The 24,618-nt window shown below is 43.4% G+C and overlaps 2 protein-coding genes across 3 annotated transcripts in view; both read left to right on the top strand.

Moving 5' to 3' along the window:
* The first annotated feature begins 3,478 nt into the window (after positions 1 to 3,478).
* LOC147443267 (rho GTPase-activating protein 7-like) overlaps positions 3,479 to 24,618 on the top strand; it is a 92,929-nt gene continuing 71,789 nt past the window's right edge. Inside the window, exons 1-4 of one of the 2 annotated variants that reach the window (XM_086529176.1) lie at positions 3,479 to 3,700; positions 4,055 to 4,208; positions 4,454 to 4,490; positions 12,397 to 12,473. In XM_086529176.1, coding sequence (XP_086385302.1) covers positions 4,155 to 4,208; positions 4,454 to 4,490; positions 12,397 to 12,473 — 168 coding nt within the window. In that variant the 5' untranslated portion in view covers positions 3,479 to 3,700; positions 4,055 to 4,154. The remainder of the gene's footprint in view (positions 3,701 to 4,054; positions 4,209 to 4,453; positions 4,491 to 12,396; positions 12,474 to 24,618) is intronic. The other variant, XM_086529175.1, reaches the window with a different exon arrangement.
* Positions 13,277 to 24,614, top strand: LOC147443268 (uncharacterized). Its single transcript, XM_086529178.1, has one exon. It carries the CDS (start codon positions 18,549 to 18,551, stop codon positions 20,214 to 20,216), a length of 1,668 nt encoding a protein of 555 aa, XP_086385304.1. The 5' UTR covers positions 13,277 to 18,548; the 3' UTR covers positions 20,217 to 24,614.

The following is a 24,618-nucleotide window of genomic DNA, read 5'->3' as shown; positions in this document are numbered from 1 at the left end:
GACTAAGTGCTTGAAGTGTTCAATTCAAACCAAATGATTTAAGAAGCATAAAAGGCACATGTTAAAATCCTCCACATGTGGCCCTCGTGATGTGCTTGAATCCTATTGGATGGGCTTTGAAGGGGTCCAATGGGAATTTACATGCATAAAAATAAATAATTAAGTTCTTTCTCTAAGAGAGGTAAAAGAGGACACGTGTCCAAATGATATATTTAAATAATAAGAGAGAGAGAGAGAGAGAGAGAGAGAGAGAGGGTGGACCAAGCTTGAGAGGGGGTACATACCCTCCCACACACACATTCTCTCATTGTGTGGAGTGCAAAGTGCAAGAGCTCCATCTCCTTCTCCAAGCTTGTTGAAAAGTTGAGAGCCTACACCAACAATCTTGGCTATGGAATGCAAATCCAACCAAGAGCCATGCTTCAATGCTTAAGCTTGCCATCTTCTTCATTTTCATTACTATGCTATTATGCTATGCTAAGCAAGAAGAGTGATGATGAGTGAGAAACTATTTCTTTCTCCTATGAATGATTCTTCTTCCTCTTCCCTACCCTCCCTGCTAGCTCTCTCCACCGTCGAAGGTATTTGAGGGCTTGGGATAGTTAATGATTTTTGCAAAGTTTATGTTATGCTCGTGATGCATGAAGCTTTCCATCTTCACATCATCACCAAGGTCACAAGGAACATAAAGATTGTATTGTACCAAGTCTCTCTTGATGGGAGAATCTATAATACAAACGCCTTTTGGAGGAGGGACCGGCTTCAAGTAAATCCGGTCCTCAACTATTGTCACGTTCTCTAATACTCTCTCTCTTGCAACAATATTGTTCATGCCAAGTTAATTAAGTACTATTTCTATGTTGCTACCATCAATTAAGTTCACCCTCTATGTTATCAAAGTAATCTCACAAAAATGCTCACTTTAATTCTCTTAATTCCGCTATTCTCAAAGTTCATAGGCCATTTCCATTACCAGATGCCTTGAATATTGAGCTCGAGCAAGAGAAATTGCAGCGGCAACTCCTATGGCCGGGATGCTCGTGAAAAACTCCCAAAGATTACAATAGATCAAAGAGCTTCAAGAGCAATTGGACAAGGCAAAATCAGACCTTACCGCTCAAGCAAAGATGCACACCAAGGAGTTACGTGCCAAAGCATTGGAATTAACTGCTCTCCAGAAAAAGGCCATTGTACCAACCATCCAGACATAGCAGTTGGTAGAGTTTGAAAGTACTGGCATGCCCCTAGTGGATATACCAACTGCTCTCCAAACAAAGACCATTGTACCAACCATCCAGACACAACAGCTGGTAGCCTTTGAAAGTATTGACATGCCCCTAGTGGATCTATTGAGTACATCATCTAAGGGATGAATGTAGGATATTGAAGAAGAGAAAGAGTCGATGGATGCCAAAAATGGATAGAAGATATACTAGAAGGCTGCTTAACTATCCATTTCTCACAAAGAGTGCTCACAATCATAAACCTACACAGGTATACATGGTACACACTCTGAAGGCTGTAATCACAATGATGAGGGATGTCCTAGACCTAACCTGCCAGATGACCTACAAAATTGCTAAGACCATCCTCACATGCATCGAAGCTTTCGAGGACATCGACAAGGCCGAACACTCTTGGGGGAGGTGTTTTTAGAAGGCTTCAATGACATCATCTAAGATAGAAGCCCTCTCAAAGAATATCATTATGGGGATGCATGCCAAGTTGATGTTCCTTCGTTCACACTATATGCAATCTTTTGAAGAAGCTTTCATAACGGGATTTTTTGAGATAGACTCCACCATCTTCAACCCGCTCACTACAAATCTGCAGGCAAGGCATATAGCATATCAGAGTACGCCACTAAACAACCCGTTCACAAATATCTCCATCAAAACAAAGATTATTGCCAGAGCCGCAAGATCACAAAGACATAGGAAAGATGGCAATTTGACTACCAAAAGCTTCCAAGACTTGCACAAGGATGTGCAAAGGCTAGGAAGGGGGGAGTGTTTGACCGATGCAGCTGACATGCACCCTCCTAGCCGATCACACCTTGTCCAACCCTATTTTGATGTAATTTATCCTTTTTTTTTATAGAATCCTTGTAACTAAATTTATGAAGTTTTGATCCGGAAGCTATACACTCTGAGTTGTATTATTTTATCCTAAGCCAAAAGCCATGTCAGCCGGTCATTTGGTCATTTGAAAAGCCCTAGGTATAAAGGTCAATACACCTTAGTTTGAACACAACATTGCAACATTATCTTTTGAGGTTGAAGAGCTCTGTATACGTACGACTGTGAGCGGCTAATCAACTACAACTTGTAATCCATTTTTCTCACGATCTGGTAATCCAAATTCAATTTTGAAAAGTGCATTGTGTTCCTTGTCTCTTGCTCTTTCAATTAAGTATAATCATTTCAAGTCTTGTTGTGGTTCACAACTACACGTCTGTGAGTCTTATCTGTAGATTTGAGTGCTGAAATCACTATTTTTTCATATTTCGACCATATGAGAGCGTTATTAGACCTTAGGGCGACCTGTTTATGCTGCTTTGTTGCAGTTTTTATGACGTGGTACATGATGGATCATGATTTTGGTACCTGACCACCAGACTTGGTAGATGTGTGTCCTTAGACCTAATATAGCTTCTCTGAAAGTTTCGTGACGATCTGAGTTCGTTCAGTCGACAAAATGGCATGAAGACCTAGAGCGGCGAGATAGGACACATGTAGATTTTCAAATGAGAGAGTGATGATTAGCTTGTTGGGTTGATATGTTTACTTGCTAGGTTCACTTTTTGAGGTTGACACCCTCAAAGAGTCTCCGTGTCCCATCCTAGTCACTTTCGTGAGTATTGACATATCATGTTAGTGCCAGATAGCTATGCTACAAACGTCTGTCGCGGTGACCAGCTAACATGCAACTTCTAACTCACACTAGGACTACTCTTATACTAAGAATTTGTTGAGGTGTGCATTTTTTCAGTAGAGTTGTATTTTTCTTGAAATCGCAAACACATGTTAATCATCCACAAGACAACGAAATCTTATTTACTTATATATTTATATAATCAAAGAATTAATCTTTGATGGACTTCTACTAGGCATACACTCCTTTGTGCAGAGTTGCTTTTCAAACACCTTTTCATGAGAGTTCAACTTGCCTATCATTGGGAGGAGCTACAATTTTTTTTTGCCAGGGTTGCAATTTTCAATTCTCTTATGCATTATCTATTGCCATCATGCTAAGCATTTCTCACATGCTTGACCAATCTTTCAAAAAAATTTCTCACATTGCCACATTGGTCAATATAGTTTGACAGTTTGAAATTGTAGCAATCTTGAGCATATCACAGATTTTAATTAATTATTTTGGAATGTCAATGGAACAATTGGGAAGGTGCTCCAAGGGTGGGAATCCATTTTGCTGTTCAAAACCCCGGGAGAGAGGAGTTCAGGTGGGACCGTGGGACCTCAGAGAAAATGCTATGTGAAGAGACTTAACGTTGGGGACAACGAGAGAGAGGGGGTGCGGGAAGCAGCTCGCTTTCCTGCAACACACGTCTCTCTCTCTCTGTCCAGCAAGATGAAGACGACGAAGAAGAAGAAGAAGGGCCCCATAGCTACGTAATGCGGAGCTTCTTGAAGTTCTCCTTCGTTTTTCGACTCGCAGTAAATTTTCTCCTCAATTGCAGGCAAGGCTTGTACAATGCTCTCAAATTTCTGTCGCTTTTGTACAATGCCATGGCTAAGAACTTAAGCTTTACTGAGATCTTTCAGCTGACGTAGCTCGCATCAGTCATGTAGCTTCTTTGTTTGGAACATTTTATCCTACACTCTGTGTCGTAGCGAGATTTACTGCATTTTTAAGAGTGCGTTAAGTGTCGAACTTTTTTTTATCATCAGGCTGCAAATTAGACGGACAATTTCGCTATTTGCAGCACGAGCTCTCTTTCTGCACGCCTCCCTTCAACTTCACGGACGAGTTCAATCTCCATTTTTCTTCTGTTTTGAAAATTATCTCATTTGGCAGCTCTTTGTCTGTGTAGTTTTTCAAAAGGATCCACCCACGTTCCTTTGAACTGGTTCAAGCATTCATAAAAGGCTTGTCTGCGGTGAAGTAGGATCACGGCAAAAATAACGACAAAGATGTCTGCTCCAGTAACTCCTTACGAGCGTACGAGGGGCCGAGGGATGAATCTGGTACTAGTTTCTCTTTATGCGAGTTGCATGGTTGTCATCCAAATTGCCAGTGTGTATAATGCAAACACATGACAGAAATTGTTAATTTATTGTATGCAACAAGTCCAGTAGTGCAAGTCGACATGACTTGGCTACTTTGATGGAAACTTTCAACATAGTTTCACCTCTTTCAAACAGTTTAGACACTTTGAGATAAATCATGGTTGGTCACAATACGCTCAATTCAATGTCTCGTTTTCTTCCAGGTATTCAAAAGTGGGCCTTTGTTTATCTCTTCAAAGGGTAAGCTCTAGCAAGCCTCACTTTATTTTATTTTTTCTCTCCCAACTTTTCCGGGGGCTTGTTTTGTGCTCATGGTTGTGTGCCGTACTCCCTGGGTGTGTTGCAAATGTAAAGGTGGTTTACATGCTAGTAGACATTTTGCAAACAGCAGAATGCAAAACATTGGAATGCCGCAACTTGGATTCTACGGTCATCTCAGTTAGGCAGGGAGAAAAAGGGGTAAACTTTTAGTGTCAATTAAGTTGACCAAGTAGGGCATACCTTTCTTTTGCATTGTTAACCAACGTGCTTACAACATTGTGCAAAAGAGTATAGTCTTGGCATTTTGCCCATCAAGAATCTATCATGACGTATTTAGAGAGTGCTTGCTTTCTCACTATCTAGCTGAGTTAGGCAGGGTGATAAAGGTGTATCTGTCTAAGTGTCATCTATTTGACCAAGTAGAGCATCAACTCAAGCAAAGGTTTTTCATATGATGCAAACACGGCAAAAAAATGGCCTTTTTGAGATAAAGCAACCATGCTCCAAGAGTGGCCCCTCTCAAAACAACAAAGATTTGGAAGTTGGCGCAATAGTAAGCCTGGGGGCACTATGAGCCAAATTCTTTTGAAGTGAACATACAAAAATCCGAGCCACAAGGGCTCAACACCGAAGGCAAAGCGAGCCTACATTGCTGCAAATTCAGCTTTAGGCTGTCCACGCATGAGCTGTAATCCAATCTAGTCCTGAAAGGAGGAAAGGGAGGGGGGGGGGGGGGGGGGGGGGCTTACAAGTGCAAATTTGCTATCCCTCCATATGAGATCCAAGAGGGACCTGAAAGGAAGCAAAGGAAGTACATACTGCTCAGGGTCTACTGCTGAGGGAAGTCTTTAAAGTAGCCAACTCCTCAGGATGCAAGCTAATACGAGGATCGAGTAATTTAGATTTGAGTAGCTGAGAGCTTACTTTCATAACCAACCGAGGCTTCTTCCTTCAAAGCCTCTTCTACATATTATTGCCAATTGTCAAGGCTCAATCATGGTACAGGGATTGCAATATGTTTTTGTTTTAGGGTAGATTCCCGCCTCCCTATTTCAAGCCTAATTTATCCCCACCGCCGGGGGGGGGGGGGGTGGGGTGTGCGTGTAGGCGATGCCGGGCGTTCACTCCCCCTCCTTTAGCATATGAGATCTTGGCTTATATGATTAGTGCCCGTCTACTTCTTTCAACTTTCTACCAAATCTCATTCAGGCTTCGCATACAGGTAGTGTTTAGATGCATTGTAGACAATATTTTCTCCTTGAGTGTGCTACACAGTCTAGACAGCCTACTGCTACTTCTGGACTTTGAGAAGGCCCATGATAGAGTGGACTGGGGTTTCAACTTTCTTGATAGATGGATTGCAAGTTTCTCTGCTTTGTACAGATCAGCTAGCAGTGCTACCACCTTTGGAGATTTTTTGGACAACATTTTGAGCTTTCAAGATTAGTGAGACATGATCACCTTTGGCTTCTTACTCCTATTTGGGTTGTCAGAGCCTGCAGATATGTGAGTTGCAGATGCATGTGTCAGAGGGTCCCAATATCAAAGAATTGGCAAAAACAGGACTAATAGTGTGACTTGCACTTGCAGCATGGCTTAAGAAAAAAGGAAAAATCACCCCTCATCTTAGCAAACATGGCATACCTAGTGATGTCTTGAAACTTGAACAATGTGTAACGTGGAAAAGTAAACTATACTCGCATTGATCTGGGAGCTTTGCCAAACCCTTGTGGTCACTGGTGGTATGAGCGACAACAGCCTCTTTATGATTGACCATATGAGCTTTTGTGATCTTGTGATGTTTTGGACCTAGCAATTGTATGAAGCATGCATGGTAAACAGTGTGGAGACAAGTATCCCATGTTGTGACTTTGTTAGCGTTTGGGCAACATACTGCAAACTCTACGTGGTCTTGGAACTCTATGCAAGGCCTTCAACAACCATAATGGACAGGTTACATTTTCCTTATGCATGAGTAGGGTGGATTAACGCTCTTGAATTCTCTCAGAATTGTTGGTCGGACCTTTTATCAGGTGTTTAATTGTGTGTGGGCTTATCTTGAATTCATCTAGGTGTGTGCGCGCCTCTCTCTCTCTCTATTTTGGATGATGATGTATGGGAGTTTTCCAAAGATGGCGACATTATTATCTTGGGGGATTTCAATGCCAGGATTGCCCATCACCAGACAATATTTTATGATACCTCAGAGGAGTTGATGCGAGAGCTTGATATTACAGAAATGGGCCTGTCTAGATTATCACAGGATGAGGAGCACACTGAGTATGGCAGATACTTGATCGATATGGGGACTGCACATGGATTGGCCATTTTGAATGGCCTATAGAGATTCCTTGCAGCAGGTGGTTTTACATGCTTTCCACATCGGCATGGCGCTAGTACAATGGATTATGTTATGGCTCCGCAAGGACTCATTCCTTCCTTTCAGGATGTCATGTTGGGAACTAGGCTAGTTGGGGTAGCAGTTGATCATGTTATCTTGTCTTTCACTCTATCGTTCCAATTCAACACAGCTCCATTGGGAGAGGCCTCCACACGTACTCGGTATACCTTCACGAGGGAGACGGATCCCGTGTACACCGATGAGATATATAGGAAGCTATGTACTCAGGAGCCAAGACGATCACTAGATGAGCTCTCCTAGATTCTGACAGAGATGCTCCACGATGCAGCATCAGAGTATCCCCACAGCCAGCCTACACGCAGACGATCTGGGAGCATGTCCCATAACAGTTGGTATGATGAGGAATGTAGAGAGACGAGGATCATATTACAGAGAGAGGTGCTCATGGGTACTACTACACATAGACAATCACAGATTATCTTTCGCCGCCCTGTGCGACGAAAGAAGAGGGCTTACCTATCTCAACTACAGCGTGATCTATATCAACTGTTTATGAGTCAGGACTCTAGTGAGGCATGGAGGCTTTTCAATGAGCACTCTCCACCGCAAGCCATCACTTCCACAATGACACGGGGGCAATATGCTACATCTATCTATACAGCATCGGGGCAGCCACCTTTGCCTGACCCTCCAGAGGCATGCCCAGAAACATGTACTTTCTTTACTTATGAGAGGGTAAGGAAAGCCATTGACAAGATGAAGGCAGGAAGAGCACAGGATCATGTTGGTCTGGTAGCAGAGCACTTTATCCATGCCTGAGATATGCTTGCAGAGCCTCTTGCTATGATGTTTAATAGAGCCATGTACGAGGGTTTCTCTTAGACTTGGAGTACGTCCACTATTGTGCCTATCTTCAACTCGAGAGATCCTATGCTTCCCGGGAATTACCGAACCATCATGGTTGGTCATAGGCTATATGCATCAATTCTTGAGCATGAGTTGAGTGGATGGGCAGAGAGAGAGGGCATACGTGCAGCAGGACAGGCAGGGTTCAGGAGAGGTTTCTCCACTCTTGACCAGATTTTGACGTTCAGAGCCATTATTAAGGAGGGTAGAATGGCAGGAGGATATATTGTAGCTTTGTGGATTTCTGCAAAGCCTTTGATACAGTGCCACGAGCCATACTCATACGCAGATTGCAAGACATGGGGGGGGGGTGCCCACAGAGCTAATCTGGGGGATCTTAGCTTTATACAAGACAGTGGTAGGATAGGTACGCACTACTCAGGGCATGTCCGACATGGTTCACTCCACCATTGGGGTGAAGCAAGGTTGCCCCTTATCTTCGACTCTCTATCCCATGTAGAGTTTTCAGATTATGTACAGGCAGAGGGTGATAGAGGTGCTTAGCTTGCAAGGACATGGATTCCGTTGCTATTATATGCTGATGATATTGTGCCGATCTCAGATTCTCCAGAGGGGATGCATCGTCATTTGGATGCATTGCATGTATTTGCACGGGATAGTGGATTGTCTGTGAACCTTGGTAAGACCAAGGTAATGGTGTTTAACACCACGACGCAGTGGGTAAGGAGGTCTGCCCCCACTTTTACATATGGTCGAGAGACTGCGGAGTATGCAGATACATACACTTATCTTCGGGTGGTTTTCAGCGGTCCAGTATTTTCCCTGAAGCATGCAGCAGATACGCGATTGACCAGAGCCTATGTAGCATTGGGGAGACTTGAGAGGATATGTTTGCAGGATCAGTTCCAGGAACCTCGGACAAAGCTTTGGCTCTTCGACACTTTGGTCGCTTCGGCCATGCTGTACGGAATGGAGATATGGGGCCCCTCAATTGATCATCATAGCAGAGCTGGCAGTACTGATGGATGGAAATGTATGGAGAAGCCCTTGGTGTCTATGATTTCTCGGATGATTAGGGCCAAGGCCTCAGTACCACATGACATTATTAGGGCGGAGCTCGCTGCTCCTCCATTGGTAGTGGAGGCACTCACTCGATCAGTTTCATTTATGCATAGCACCTGGGCTCTCCCTACAGATAGATATGCTCGATTAGCACTAGAGTCTTCGCAACAGCTGGCATTGCAGGGAGATTGATTATGTTGGTATGTAGAGATGGCATCTTGGTTTCAGTTACATGGCTTTAGTATGGATTGGCTACCCCCATTTCAGTACTCTCTCGATGCACCCTCCATCTCCCTCACCAGGGCAGAGATTACTAGGCTCATCAGACAGGACTTGATTCAGCTGGATACGAAGAGGACATGGATACAACCTACACATGAGCTAGGTACGAAGATGACTTTCTATAGAGAGCATCTTCTCCAACTCACGGAGGATGGTTTGTGATCAGACCAGGATACATGGACACTCATCTATCCCATGGGATACGATGTGCTATTGGTCAGATACGCACATCCTCACATCAGCTAGAGATCGAGACATGCAGATTTAGAGGGAGTACCTGTTGAGTCCAGGATTTGTCAGGTGTGCCAGATAGAGCCAGAGACAGAGCTACATTACATATGTCACTGCCCAGTATGCTATGAGATAGGAGGCCGCTTTCACTATCTATTCAGAGGGTTTTGGGCCACTTTCTAGAGTCATGAGATACAAGGATCAGAGATGCCTCGGATTATACTTACTGCAGATTCGCAAACACAGAGAGGACCTCGTGAAGAGGGGCACAATGAGAGAGATCTAGCAACAACGGAAGATTACAGATTTCTTTCAGTCTCACAGATAGAGGAGTCCGAGCAGCCCCAACAACATAACAACACCAGAGGCATACTGCTTGATCGTGCGATAGAGTTGGGGCGGTCCCATCGCCCACGAATGAGGGGGCCCTCTCTACATCAACGCAGACTGCGACAGAGGATTCATACCATACTCACGCGACATAGGAGCAGTCCTAACAGAGTGCCTACCTGGAGGACATTGAATCTATATAGCCTTTTGGATACTGATGTATATGTATATGCCTCGACTGTTAAGAGAGCTCCATTGTATCAGCTCACCCTTTGTATTTCCCTTGTATCAGCTTTCACCCCACCCCTACCCACTATTTTCTTTTAAGTTCTTTGTACTATGTACCCACACCTGGTATTAGATTTACCACATGTAACCTTTTGTTCTCATCAGTCATTTTGGCCTTTTGAAGATGTTAATATTACATTTTCATTCTCTCTCTCTCTCTCTCTCTCTCTCTCTCTCTCTCTCTCAGCATCGTCGAAACCTTACTCTAATACCTTGTGCGTCTCCCATGGGCGAGGGCGGCCCTGTGGGGGGCAGTGTTTTTTTTTTGGGCTAAAGATCGCCAATTTGGTGAATCTTGAAGATTTTGAGCCTTTCTCTGGCTCTCATTGGTGTAGACCTAAGATGTTTTTCGCCAGACTTTTCTATAAGGTTTTGTATTTTGGGGTAGCTAGTCACCAAAGATATGCCCACTAAAGAACTTGATGGTAGGGGAGATTGAGGGCCAAGTAGGTTGTTTGGCTAGATTTTATGTAGGGTCTGAGATCTTCACACTTCCTCATTTAGTTTTCATGTAGATTTCAAAGACCTTACCCTACTCAACAAGATGTTGTCTCCTAGCAAAACCCTAGTACATATAAGGTGTGTTGTGACATTGATACTTATTTAAAAAGTCTTGGTGGCACTACTTAATTCACTTCTTTCTATTATATAAAAAGTTGTAAGAGATGTTCCTTTTATCCTTTACATGTGATATTGAAAAAAATGACCAATTAAGGTCTAAATTAAATTTTTTGTTGAAATAATGATAAATTTATTTTAAAGTATTTTTCTCGCCAAATTCATAAATTTAGATTCATTTTCTCGCCAAAAACTTGAGTAATATTTCAAGGTCGGTGTTAAAAAAAAATACACGGGGGGGGGGGGGGAGGGGGGGGGGGGGGGCGTTAACAGACAAGCCCTGCCCATACCCAAGCCGCACACTACGCCCACCTGTTCTGTTGCGCGCCCACGTGCTTTGCCGCGGCCTGCTTTGCTGCTCGTCAGGCTCGAGGCCTATTGCAACGAGTACCCGACCCTGCTACAGCCGAGGCCTGCTACAACGAGCACCTGACCCTGCTACGGCCTGCCCGTCAGCATCACTCTCTCTCTCCCCTTCACTCAGCCCGTCGAAAACCAAGCTTTATCCCGCCTACACAGAGTTTAAAGCTTCCACTTCAAAGTTAAATTAGAATAAGCCCATGTCTCACGCATCATTGTGTGTTTCAACAGGAATCCCCTCTTGTAGCTTGATGTCGTCTTTTGGTACCCCTATTGCGCGCAAGAGCTTTCTTGCGGTGGCAGCAGCACCAAGGAAGGACCCCGCTGCCCGCCAAGAAGCACGAATCACAACCCTTGAGGCTCATATTCAAGAACTCGTCGAGGAGAATGAGAGACTCAAAGAACGTTTATGAAAGCTTCAAGATGCGAAGGAAGTAGAGAGCCAAGCTCTGCTTGAAAAAGCACACGCAGTCGAAGCCTCACTCACCGAAACTGTCATGGCATTGCAGAAAGAATCACATGAAGCAACACATAAGAAGATTGACACCAAGATACAGGCGGCCCTACAAGAATGCCAGCTACAAGAATCTCTTGGCCTCAAGGTCAGGATTGGGGGGCTACACTCAGCGTGGTGTACCACGGAGGACACCCTTGAGGAAGCAATCACCAAGCTCAATGACATTCTTCAACCTGTCTACATCAAGCCAGAACCTGTTGCTTGGATCAATGATACACATAGACATGTGTCACCCGAGCATTGCATACTCACCTTCAAGGACAAAGATGAGCGTATGAAGCTGCTATGTCTATCTCGACTTCTCAAGGGAAAAAAGCTTTGGATTGCTCAAGAGTTGACCATGAATCAACTCAAGAGTAAAGCGGGCGAGCTCAAGCAGATGCATGAAGCACGTAAGCAAGGCAAACGGGCAGTCTACTGAGGCGACAAAGCAATCATCCAGGAGTTTCGAAATCCCAAACCCGTTCTCCCCTCAACCGACCCTTCTTAGGTTTTTTTGTTCTCTCTTTTTCCCTACTCTACCCTCTTGATGGACCCTCAGTCCTTAACTGATATGTATCAGCCCGCACTACGAAGGAATTGTTGTAATGTTGTGTTTTTGGTCCAATAGGTCATATATGACCTCCGTGGACGATAATTCAATCTCTCTCTCTCTCTCTCTCTCTCTCTCTCTCTCTTATATATACCAACAATCATCCGAAGCCACACTTTAATCCCCATAAGAAAGCTTAAATTGTATATTCTATAGGATCTTCGAGGTAGGAAAGTGTGTTGTGGGAACTTTGTTTCTGTGCATCTACTTTTTCATATTGGTCTTGAAATTTATGAGCATCTTTTTTGGTTTTTTTTTTGCTTAGAATGATTTGATATGCTACCAATTTTGATATGCTACCTTTTGCTTCTATGGTGCAAGTTCATTGTAGTATGATCATCTTCGCTGACAGTTGTGCCTTGCAAACACTTGGCAGGTCTAGGATGGAAATCATGGAAAAGACGGTGGTTTATACTTACGCGCACTTCTTTGTTTTTTTACAAAAGTGATCCTGTAAGTATTTTATTTTGAAATGGTTGATATGATCTCGAAGTGCTAATGCAGTTTAAGTTTACTTTGTATCTTATTTCTTCCATGATGAGCAAAACTGTGTTAAAACTCTGTTTTTTTAATTAAAGTAAGTTTCTTTTATGAGCTAGCTCTATACAAACCTGCACCTATTCTTTGGGCACTCATAACTTGAGTAGGGATATCACAGTTGTTGTCCAAGCTATACATTATAAAGGTGATGATTTGGACAAGTTAAAGCTACATTTTGTCAAGTCTCATGATCGTTGTTAAGCATTGGTTGTGTATTGCTTTCTAGTTTTGTTAGTCATAGTATCTCATTTTAATAGTCTATAGCTTCTAAGAACAATTATGAATTTTGTCTTTTGTTTTATGCCCATGTTGCTATATGGAATTTGAAGTCTAGGAGCTATGTTTTTACAATGTCATGTCCAACTTTAAATTTTAGAAAGCTTCGTTTAAATAAACTTCTCTTATTTATCTCTTTTGTCTAAGCCATTTCTAAGCAGCTGTTGTTCTGTTTTGTTTAAAATCATTAAATACTAATACAATTATTATTTAGCTCGTCTTGCTTCATTATTGCATTTCTTTTCACGAAAATGTTTTGGCCCCTCTTATAGTCTGTAACTTAAGATTTTATGAGTCTCTCTCTCTCTCTCTCTCTGATATATATATATATATATATATATATATATATATATATATATATATATATATACACACACACACACACACACACACACACACACACACACACACACGTATGTACGTATGTATGTGTGTAGTTGTATGTGTAAACATCTTCAAGGCAGAAAAGTTTGAACTTGTGAATTAAAAAAAAAGACAGACATTCAAAAAAATACAAAAGCAATGGACACAAAATAAAACCAAGAAAGAAAAAACTAAATCGCTTTATTTATTTTTAAGCGAAAATAGATAAAAACAAACCAATAAAACTTGAAAATGCTCTTGAAAAAGGCATAGGAAAAGTAAGTTAAAGTAGCCTACTTGATTGAAACTTTGAAAACGTTAAACAAACAAGGATAAGACATCGCAAAGACTATCCTAGAATTTGGGCTCCACACAACAACTTCTAAAAGAGCAATTTCTTAAATCTAATGTAAGCTAAAGACTACAATGAAAACTACTAACTACCCAGAAGTGGGAAAAGATAAGCAAGCTAGTACAAAGTTGGTTACTTGACAATATGCAACGTTAACTTCGTTGTGTGCCCAAATTGGACGAATAAGATTATCACTTTTCTCATGCATAGCGTGGACAACAACTATGACATCCCTACTCATGTCACCAATGCCTATGAGTAGATACAAAATTGTATAGAGCCCATTGATGATTAGAACGTACTCTATAAAACCGAAGGATTTCATACTCCGGAGGTGATGGGCACTTCATTGCTTGGTTGATCCCCTCTTCAATCAACACTTGATAGACAAAGGTTTCTCTTGGTTTTAGCAACTGCATTATAGGGTTTGTTTATTCCAATAAGGAATTGAGAGAGAAATAGATTGAAATTTGTATTTACGTCTACAATGGGCTTGAATATCTATGAGACCAAATGATTACAGCTTTGCCATATGATCCAAATGCCTAATACAAAAGAAGAAGGTAAAAACTCTTAAAAAATGTAAACAAATAAATGAATAAATAGAGCCAGTTAGTAGTATATCTACCAAAAGTAGGATGCCATGGTAGGTACCATCACACCCCACAAACCATTTAGACCCTCGTTGGTTGGTATTGAGATAGAAAAATTATCTTGAATTTTGACTCTTGGAATTTGAGATTTTTAGGAGAAAATTGTTTCACTAAAATGGTCTTGACCTTTACATACAAACTCAGATTGCAAAACTTGTTTTTTCTAAATAGACAAGTGGATCTACTTATAGCACGTAGGGTTTTTCATGAATTCTTCATCTACATGGTTGTATTTTTGGCTAAAGTTTGGTGATCTGAGCTTATCCTAGATTCGTCTAGGTATATTTTTTAGTCATATAGCGGACATGCAGACTTTACATTGTGAAGTTTTCGTCCGAGTTACGACTAGTTGATATTGTGCTAATTCTTTCTATCTTTTGTGGTGCGTATGCCCTATCAACTACCTCATTTTTGTGCTAATTTTTCCGATTTAATGCTTCTTTTAGTGCTAGGCTTCATTATGGCTGAGTCTGCCCTTGATCTTCGGAGTCATGACAGAAACTTAGTTCGCTGAACTTTGTGTTGATGTATGCTCATGTGTGTGCGCGTGTGGTGTGTGTTGTGCTGGGGAGCATATGTTAGTACCTAGTTCTACACCCACTATTGGGCACTGATGACGTTAGTGGGGATGTCATGGTATTTAGTCAATACTATGCATGATGGAGCTGATGGTTATATTGTCTTGTGGGTGACTGCCATGGGTCTATACCTTGCACTTTCCTTCAAGGGTGAATCTGGGCTTATCCTGGATTTGTCTAGGTATATAAAGTTTGGTGATCTGAAGCTGTTTTGGGTGGTGTATAGGAAATTAAGATGGTTTTCGACATAGTTTTGACTTAGCCACATCTAAAACATCCAAGGCTTAGCAACTAGGTTGCAAGGAATTATTTCAAGTCTTACTCAAGAAAATCTACAATATTTGACTAGACCATTCCTACAGCTTAAACTAGAAAAAAGTTGCAACCCCGACAACTAGGGTGAGATGTCTAATCACTGATCACGTGAGTTTCAAGCTCAACCATGCCACAAAATGGTGACATGTGATTATCATAGTGGGCCGGGAAGGAGTAGAGCCCATTGGAGTTGAAAAGGATTGGAATCTTGACGTCCAAGTGTGAGTGCGACAACTGATGAATCACGACAGGGTTTGCGGTGTGTTTCAAGCTCAACCATGCCACAAAATGGTGACATGTGATTATCATAGTGGGTCGGGAAGGAGTAGAGCCCATTGGACTTGAAAAGGATTGGAATCTTGACGTCCAAGTGCGAATGCGACAGTTGATGAATCACGGCAGGGTTTGCGGTGTGATTCTTGGGATTGTATATAGACACAGACGTGGCCGCATACAGACATGTTGATGTGGCACTACGTATGAATGGTGCTTATGTGACACTTTTTATGCTGAATATGTGACACTCTTCTATTAGCAAATGATTTTTGTGTGCTTTTAGGCACTCTTGTAAAAAGAACTGAAACGCGCGTTCCTTTTGGGGCCAAGTGGCTAGAAATTAGAGGCCAAAGTGCCATTAGCACTCAAGATTGTTGTGAGTGGGTCCACACAACTCTTGGACCTTACGACACAAAATACAATTTGTTTTGGGATCATACAGCACAAGCATAGGCTTTTTTGGACGTTATAGCATTGGCGCTTTTGGCACTTATGGAGTAGGGATGCCTAGCTTTATGGAAGGGATGTATGGCACAATGCATGGCATGCAGGGCTATTGAAACCGGCCCGTGGGGCGGTAGGCATTGGCTTTCACCCGAAATTCTTTACTTTAGACACACACAGAGTACTTTGCAAAGGTAATCTGTAACGAGGATTAAAACCTAAGTACAGACACGGCTCGGAAGCTAGAATGCTCCGAGCAGATGCCGACAACCTATAGGCCCCAAAATTGGCGCCCCTTTCGGTATTTCTTTATTCTTTAATAGAGGGAATAAAACCTGTGATCTCCTACAAGCTGCCCCACACAATCTAGGCTAAGAAACAGTTGTTCTGGCCCGATTTTGGCAGCATAACTGAAGTAGGACGCTTCACAGTGAGTATCCCCACGCAATAGATGACTTTTCCCGATGCATACGGACACTTTGCAAAACCTGGCGAGAATCTGCAGCACGCTGAATTCTCTGTTTTCTGCCCCGAAAATGTGCCAGATCACCTGTACAGCGGTCCCCTCGCGTCCCCGAACCTCGTGGGGGTATTAGGGTCCGTTTAGGGCCGAAACCCTAAACCTGAAAAAATACACAGCAGGCTGTAATTCCCTGTTTTGAGCTCCGTTTCGCGTGCCGGTCGCATCTGTAGCAAGACCTTGAGCTCCCGCACTTGTAGGGCTACTTGCCCTTTGAATCGGACGAGATTTCTCGTGTGAAACCTCTCCGAATTCACCTGTACCTGCGGGGGATTAGCCGCTACCTAATCCAGTACCTGTGCAAGAGGCTCTTGCCTCGGTAATCGCGCATGAACCCACATAACTGTACATTGGTCAAATGAAAAGCCCACTAGTGGGGCATAACATACTGCTCGTAGGGGAGAGAGAGGGCAGTGCGTAGCGTGCAGGGCATCACTCCTGGCACTGTACTGTACATAAGGGGGAAAGGAAGCACTCCATAGCTCTTAACCTGTGACAAAATGCATAATGGACTTCCTCCCAGCTTAAATTTCAGCGCCCATTTTTTTGGAAGAGGCAAGTGCATGAGAATTTGCCACTTGGCGCATTTACAAGCCTTTTCCTGTTTCGGGTTCGCCGCTTAAAAATCTCCCGACTGGTCGCCCGGTTGACTTTGCGGCAGAGTTGTAAAATGTTCCCTTAGTCATACCGGAGGTAATGACGTGAACACATTTCACGGCCCAAAATAGTAGTTCCCTAAATTTTAGGAAATGATTCCGTTGGGCTCCCTGTGGTCATCTGACCATCTATTCTCATTGGGACCACATCCAGAAGTGCAATGTGGCCCAACTGTTGGATACTTTCTGTTGGTAGTCACACCTTGACTTTAGGCCTTTGTTGAGTTCACTTCCTAGTATCCACCAACTTGCTAAGCAGGAGCTTCCCGCTCAACAGGCAACTTCTCAGCAGTACCCCCCCTCAGCATCAGATCCATCGCCATACCTCCCTCATCACTGGTGTTTTCATCTTCAGTAGCTATCGCCATCATCCCCCAGTGCTTGGCGTTTTCCCCTTTACCAGCAGCAGCAGCAGGCTCTACTAACGCTAGCTACCCTTGCGAATCCTCAACGATTTCAGCCCCAAGGCCCAGCGTTTTTGGTTCTCTGACCCAGATCTGCCTGGCGTTTTTGGCAAGAGATAGATTCAGCCAGCGTTTTTGTTTTCAGCCCTAAACTGCATCGGACCATAGCATTTTCAGCCTTATGCATAGTAGCAGATTTCCCCCCAAGTTGGTTGCAGATGCTCCCCCATTTTCAGCCATAAAAACGCAGCCAAAACAGTCATTTTCAGCCACCGAAACAGTCGCGAAAAACAGCAGATAGAAGACTACAGATTTCAGCCGTCGAGTCGTTGTCGTCGTCATCACCGTCGTTGTCATCGACATAGTCCCATTGCATCAGTCCATTGCATACGCATTGTACACCTTTGTGCATATCAAAGTAGACCACTCTCGCCGACGAGAGTGGGGCCTTCGGAGGAGGGTTTTACAACCTCTCGGGTGTCGTATCTCTTCTCTCTCCTTCTCTCAGTCTCATTCGCTTGCACGCACAATATCTACTCACTTTGTTCGTGACCACAACACTCTACAAGACGGAAAGCTCTCTTTCCCTAAGAACTAAAAGGAACCTTGAGCAATAAAGATCACTAATCTTGAGAAAATACAACATTCATTCCGCTGCACCTAACATTGGTATCAGAGCTTTGGAAGTGTTCTGCATTACTCAAGGAAAGAACCACAATAATTTTTTTTGCTTGTTGCGGTCGCACGAACCCAAGTTTACTTGGGCGTGGCGATTCCTAATCGTGTTTTGTTGAAGAGTGACAGGAATCCCAAGAAAGAAGGGCTTGTCCAGCCTCCCCTTGTGTGTCTTTTCACTCATTGAGAGCGGACCGTGCACTTAGCGGCCGGCCAATCGACGTGAGGTGGGAAAAAGCAACCTTGGTGTGAGCGCAAGGCCGCCAAGGGGTGCGCCCGCAAAAAAGGGTAGAACTCGGGTGAAGAGAAGATCCTTCTCCAACGCGATTTGCAAGCGAAAGAAAACCTCAAGAACCCAAGAACCCAAGACCCCCAAGAACCCAAGTTCCTCGTGAACTTAAGAACCCAAGACCCGCAAGAAACCAAGTTCCTCGTGGACTTAAGAACCCAAGACCCCAAGAACCCACGATTGCAGAATGATCATCACTCGAAGCGGAATGAATACTACGCTTGGAGGTGATGAGCATGAGAGAGGCGAAGAAGAATTTTCCCCACCAGGAGGTTTTTTCGACCCTCCCCCTTTACCATCTACGACAAAGATTGCACTAACTCCTATGGAGGAGTTGGACCAAGAAAGAGAAGCAGAAAGAAAAGCCTATGAAGAAGACATGGCAGCCATCGAGCGTAAGTACCAAGAAAGAATGGCAGCAATAGCGCGTGAGAGCGAGCAAGCATGCTTGGAAGCCAAAGAAAGACAAGCAGAATTTGATTGTGAGAACAAAGCCCTCAAAGAACAGAGCGACCGACAAAACAAAGAGATGTTGCGACTTGTTTCTCAAGTACAAGCGTACTTTGCACAGAATCACAAAAAGGAGACTCTCTCAGTCTCTTCTTCTCCAAAGCATGACACACAGGATTTGCATGATTGTGTGAAGCATGATGATGATTTGATTGATAATGATTTGCATGATGATTTGAATGACAATGATAAGCATGATGATTTGGATGCCAATGACAAGCATGATGATTTGCATGATCAAGATGTGATTTCTCACAAGCATGATGATTTGCATGATCAAGATGTGATTTCTTACAAGCATGATGAATTGCATGAAGATGATGTGATTGTTCACAAGGATGATGTGTTAGTGGATGCTTTTCCTAGCGAAACTAACCGCGTTGTAGATTCGATCAATCACCAAGAATCGATCTTGGCTTTCGAGTCGAGGTCCACAGATCCCCCACAAAAAGATTCGATAGATTCCGAAGAAGCGATCTTAGCTCTCGAGCCTTGGTTCAAAGAACCCTCACAAGAAGTATTATGTGTTTGCATGATTGATACGCACGCATTGTTCGAGTGTTTCATTCGTGAAGGTTTCATGTATTTTAGTCAGCATCGTTATGTGATCCCTTTTCTTAGGCATGACATACTAAATGTTGAGCACGTTTCTCTCATGGACGAGCACGAATGTATGCAGATTGTTCATGCAAAGTTGAAAAGTTTGTATGTCAGGAAATCACATTCCATGTCTCTTCCTTGGCATGACACAGTTTCCGAAAGAGCACATGATAGTATGAGCACCAAGCATGGGCATTTCCATTGTGATTTGCCACAGTTGATTGATTTCGATCAAACAGAAAAGATTCGAGCGCATTGTTTGCATGTGTTTGATGAACGGGTTGTCACTCTGTCTCTATGTTCATCTACATTGCATACACAGTCTTTAGGGAAGACAAGATTTTTTTCCTTCACTTTACGTGGAATAGGTATGTTCATGGTTTTGTGTTGGAGATGGTTTCAGGAATTTTCATCCATGGAGATTCTTGAAGACGAAAGAAGCAGGACTCTAGACGAAGTTGAAGCAAGAAAGGAGATTCAGAAGACTTTGTCGCTTTCGGCGCGGCCCAAAGAAGTAAGCGTTGCAGACCTTTATGAAGTTCAAGTACCGCTTGACCCACACAGCAGAGTGGGCCGGCGAAGAGTCCCTTCCAGGATTCCGGATGCTGTTGGCGATCTCCCTCGACGCCATACAGTTCGGTACCAGTACCTCACTTTGAAAAGGAGGAGATGTCACGTGACACATCCCGACCCTATGTGTCCGTGGACAAGCTACACCACAACAGGGTTCAATCAGTCCAGTTAGTTTAGATTAGCAGTGATCTGGCACTTTTGTGAGTCTATTCGTATAGCGTGCATGCCCAGTCACTTAGCATAGATGCATATCCTCCGGTTGCACACAACATGATCATCGGAATTCCCATCAGAATCCATTAGCATCAATTAGGGGAATTTTCCAGTGCATTTAGCCTATTTTCCTATTTATTGGTATTTTCACTTATTATTTTTAAGTGACTTTCCAACAAAAGTAGGTAGGGCAATTTTGCTAAGTTAATATATAAGAAAACCCAAGTTAGTACTTTCTGGCAGAAGAGGCAGCAGGAGCTTCCCGCTCAACAGGCAACTTCTCAGCAGTATGCCCCCTCAGCATTAGATCCATCGCCATACCTCCCTCATCCCTGGCGTTTTCATCTTCAGTAGCTATCGCCATCATCCCCCAGTGCTTGGCGTTTTCTCCTTTACCAGCAACAGCAACAGCAGCAGGCTCTACTAACGCTAGCTACCCTTGCAAATCCTCAGTGATTTCAGCCCCAAGGCCCAGCGTTTTTGGTTTTCTGACCCAGATCTGCCTGGCGTTTTTGGCAAGAGATAGATTCAGCCAGCGTTTTTGTTTTCAGCCCTAAACTGCATCAGACCACAGCATTTTCAGCCTTATGCATAGTAGCAGATTTCCCCCCAAGTTGGTTGCAGATGCTCCCCCATTTTCAGCCATAAAAACGCAGCCAAAACAGTCATTTTCAGCCACCGAAACAGTCCCGAAAAACAGCAGATAGAAGACTACAGATTTCAGCCGTCGAGTCGTCATCGTCATCACCGTCGTCGTCATCGGCATAGTCCCATTGCATCAGTCCATTGCATACGCATTGTACACCTTTGTGCAATCAAAGTAGACCACTCTCGCCGACGAGAGTGGGGCCTTCGGAGGAGGGTTTTACAACCTCTCGGGTGTCGTATCTCTTCTCTCTCCTTCTCTCAGTCTCATTCACTTGCACGCACAATATCCACTCACTTTGTTCGTGACCACAACACTCTACAAGACCGAAAGCTCTCTCTTTCCCTAAGAACTAAAAGGAACCTTGAGCAATAAAGATCACTAATCTTGAGAAAATACAACATTCATTCCGCTGCACCTAACAGTAATAGGACCCCCTACCTTTCCTGCATCCACTGCATGTAGAAAGTACGTCCCAAGCCAAGACGACACAAGGATGTTAATAATGTGTCGTCTCTGAATGTCACTCTTGCTGTCACCCTGCCTTCATTGGCACCAACACTTTATCAATCACTGCGTTTTGCTCATCAAGAGGTGTAGTTCGCATCTGGTTATACTCCAATCCAAACCAAATGTGTCTGTCCAACCTGCGCTATTGCTCTGACAATCCTCTTTCACTGCTCGGTCCTCAAAACATGGAATGAGATGTTGCACTCAATCAAAGTGGGAGCGATCTCCATCTCACCCACCTTCTGGCGCTCCTTCACCTAGGATAAAGAGGCCACTCCCACTCAAGAAGCCAAGGTTGGCTGCCTAGGCACCTGTGTGCCGCCCAAATTATCCTCAACATAACTGACACGGGCCTTCTTCCTAGTAGAAGAGGGCTGCCCTCGAACCTATGTGGATGAACCACCCAAATCTCCCGCAAGAGCATGGTGAAGGGCATCCTGTGTTTATTGTGTAACAACACCTTATCGGAATCACCCATGGCCAGAAAGTGATCAACAATCAACTTGTCCTTGATGTCCTTTGGAATCTTCTTGCACCCCCACAATGATTGCTTGTGCCAGTACCTGTCAAGTGCTTTATGACTCGAGAAATTGTGCTAGTTAACATGAAGCCGCAACACTTTCACTGCCATTCTTCAGGATTATTACAATCTCTGTCAGTACAAGACAATCCTTGGGAGTCTTATCACCATGTATTTCATCACAGGAATTCCAAGGACACCACAAGGAATTGGCATGATTGGGTCATCATAGGTTCGAGGAGGACAACAAGTGGCAAAGACTTATCAACAAGTCTACAACAAAGTGACAATTGGTGGGACACTTGTCGCATTCCTCTCAGAAGTTGGACACTTGCCGTCTAGTGCTTCAACAAGAGGGACACGTGTAGAGGACACTTGTTACACTTGCATCGACCTCGACATGTGGCTTGACACTTGTCCTCATGTGTCACAGGACGGGCACCACATGCCAACGGAAAAGAACAGACTGAACCACTTTAAGCACTTCAAATATCAACTGAACTGAAAGAGATGCACGACACACGAGACGGGGAGTGGCGGAATTCCACCCCAAAAGAGCATTAGCCCCAAACGTTGGTGCCCCTTTCGGAATTTCTTTATATTACTTGAACTCAGTACAATGCCGGTACTCACGCTCTGCACCTTCACCCCGAAGAGTGCCAGAGGCTAAGCCCTTTGCACATATTTAAACGCCCCTGGCCTCAAAAGCAGTTACATGAAAAGTAGTAAACTCAAGAGCATTTGGTCCAAAAGCACGGCACCCAAAAAGCTGCCATCGCGTTTTACGAAAATCCATATAGGCTGCCACGTCAGCAGTCAGCGTAAAACGCGGAATTCTGCTGTCAGCGTAAATTGCAGGTGTCCGTACAGTTGCCACGTCATCATTAGAATTCGCAACGGGAGACTGTATGAAAATTCTTGTGTTGCTTCTGCTTCTTCCGTTGCTTCTTCTTGGGTTTAGGCTCCTTGGCCGGGATCTACAGATTGGCTCTGTTCTTCAGTGGCTTGACACGTTAGCAATTTGTGACATCATGCTTACCCTTTTTATTCATGAAACAACCCACCTTTAAATTCAGGCCTTTTACCCTCATTTCAGCATCATCTACTTACTTAATTTTCACTCTACCATTAGCATAAGAAGCCTTTAAGCTACCGCCATCATCTCCCACTACATCTACCCTCAAATCCTCTTCAAGTAGACATTTCTTTCTCTCTTTCTAGCTTGCTGATTTCAGGGCAGCAGACCTGCAAATCAGAGAATTCAGCCCTACTCTTGGAAACTCGAGCTTTTTCTCTTGCCATGTATACAACCAAGAAGATGGACTACTTTTCTACCCCAAGAAGCAGCTGAATTTCCTCTTGTGCAGAAATGTCCTTTATGTTGTTTGTTTACATGCTTGTGCACATATGCATCTAGCATGATCTATGATTGTGAGTCTTCTTTGACTTGCGTTCGGGCTGATTGTAACTGAGTCCAAATCCAAAGGGACTTGGATTGGGAAGAATCCTTTTTTTGTTTTTTTTGGGGGGGGGGGGGGATCCTTAACCCTCAATTCGTCTCTTGTCTCTTTTTTGTGTTGTGGGCATTTGTCTCTCTTGTTTTTTTGTGCAAGTTGTCAGAAGCGTCCAATCATAAAATAAGCACTCCTAAGGTGGGCGGGGATCTTGGATAACGTCTCATCCATGTGTATATAGAATAATGTTAAAACTCATCATACCTCAAGCCCTGACTACACGTAACCAAGTACATCTCTCAGTTAACTAACATTCTATTGCAACCATTTGTGAGTGTGTTTTCATCACTAACGTGTTTTATCAATATTTATTTATGTGCTACACCAACAAAGCTACCTACTATTGGTATTCACCTGCCTCTCAACAACTTTCATGCAAACCATGGAAAGTTTTCAACAGTGTCCCTAGACGGGCATTAGAGTTGGAAGGGGAGAATGTTACACTTTTCCAATGGTAAACGTAACGATAACACTTAACCTGTGACACGATGTAGATTAGAGCAAGGATGCATAGATGGTGTGAGAGTAATCAAAGTGTTCGGCCAAGGTGAACACAAAGGCGGACAATAGATTTCATGTTCATTTATAGAATACAATTGTATTTTTTGAAATGCAAGATTGTCTAGAACTACTCAGGCACTCCTTGAGTTCTGGCTTGTAATAGTTTTTTAGATGAAGAGCCTAGGTGATGTGGGTTGATGAAAGCTCTCAGTGATGGGCGTCCGGACCTAAGGTCTAAAGTATAAAAGTGAAAATGAAGGATAGGGGAATCTAGGGAGTTGAAGGAGCACGTGCTAGATTAGAAGAAAAAGCAAGAACCCACCTCCACCGTTGGGCTCTCATAGCTTTGGAAAATTGCACCCAAGTGGAGAACCAACCATCGTAAGTCATTGCCAATGCTATTAAGATTGTTTGAACACCAGTAAAATACTATTTTGCTACTTGGAAAGGCAAATTTCGGGACTTTCACGCTTGGTTGTTTCTTCTGTTTTTGAGTGTTTTGACTACTCAAAGTTCATAAAGGATGGCGAGTTAATCTAGGGAATCTACATCATTAGATTCAAGTATAAAGCTCGTCATTTTGGCCGATTTTTAAGAACCGTGATGTTTGGCAATCTCAAGAATTAGGTTCCGAGGGTGATTGATGGTTAGATAGGTTTTGCTTTATCTT

The sequence above is a fragment of the Adiantum capillus-veneris genome, chromosome 14 (genome assembly GCF_014529385.1).
Source record: "Adiantum capillus-veneris isolate H3 chromosome 14, ASM1452938v2, whole genome shotgun sequence".
Taxonomy (NCBI): domain Eukaryota; kingdom Viridiplantae; phylum Streptophyta; class Polypodiopsida; order Polypodiales; family Pteridaceae; genus Adiantum; species Adiantum capillus-veneris.
This window is presented reverse-complemented; position numbering and strand designations above follow the sequence as displayed.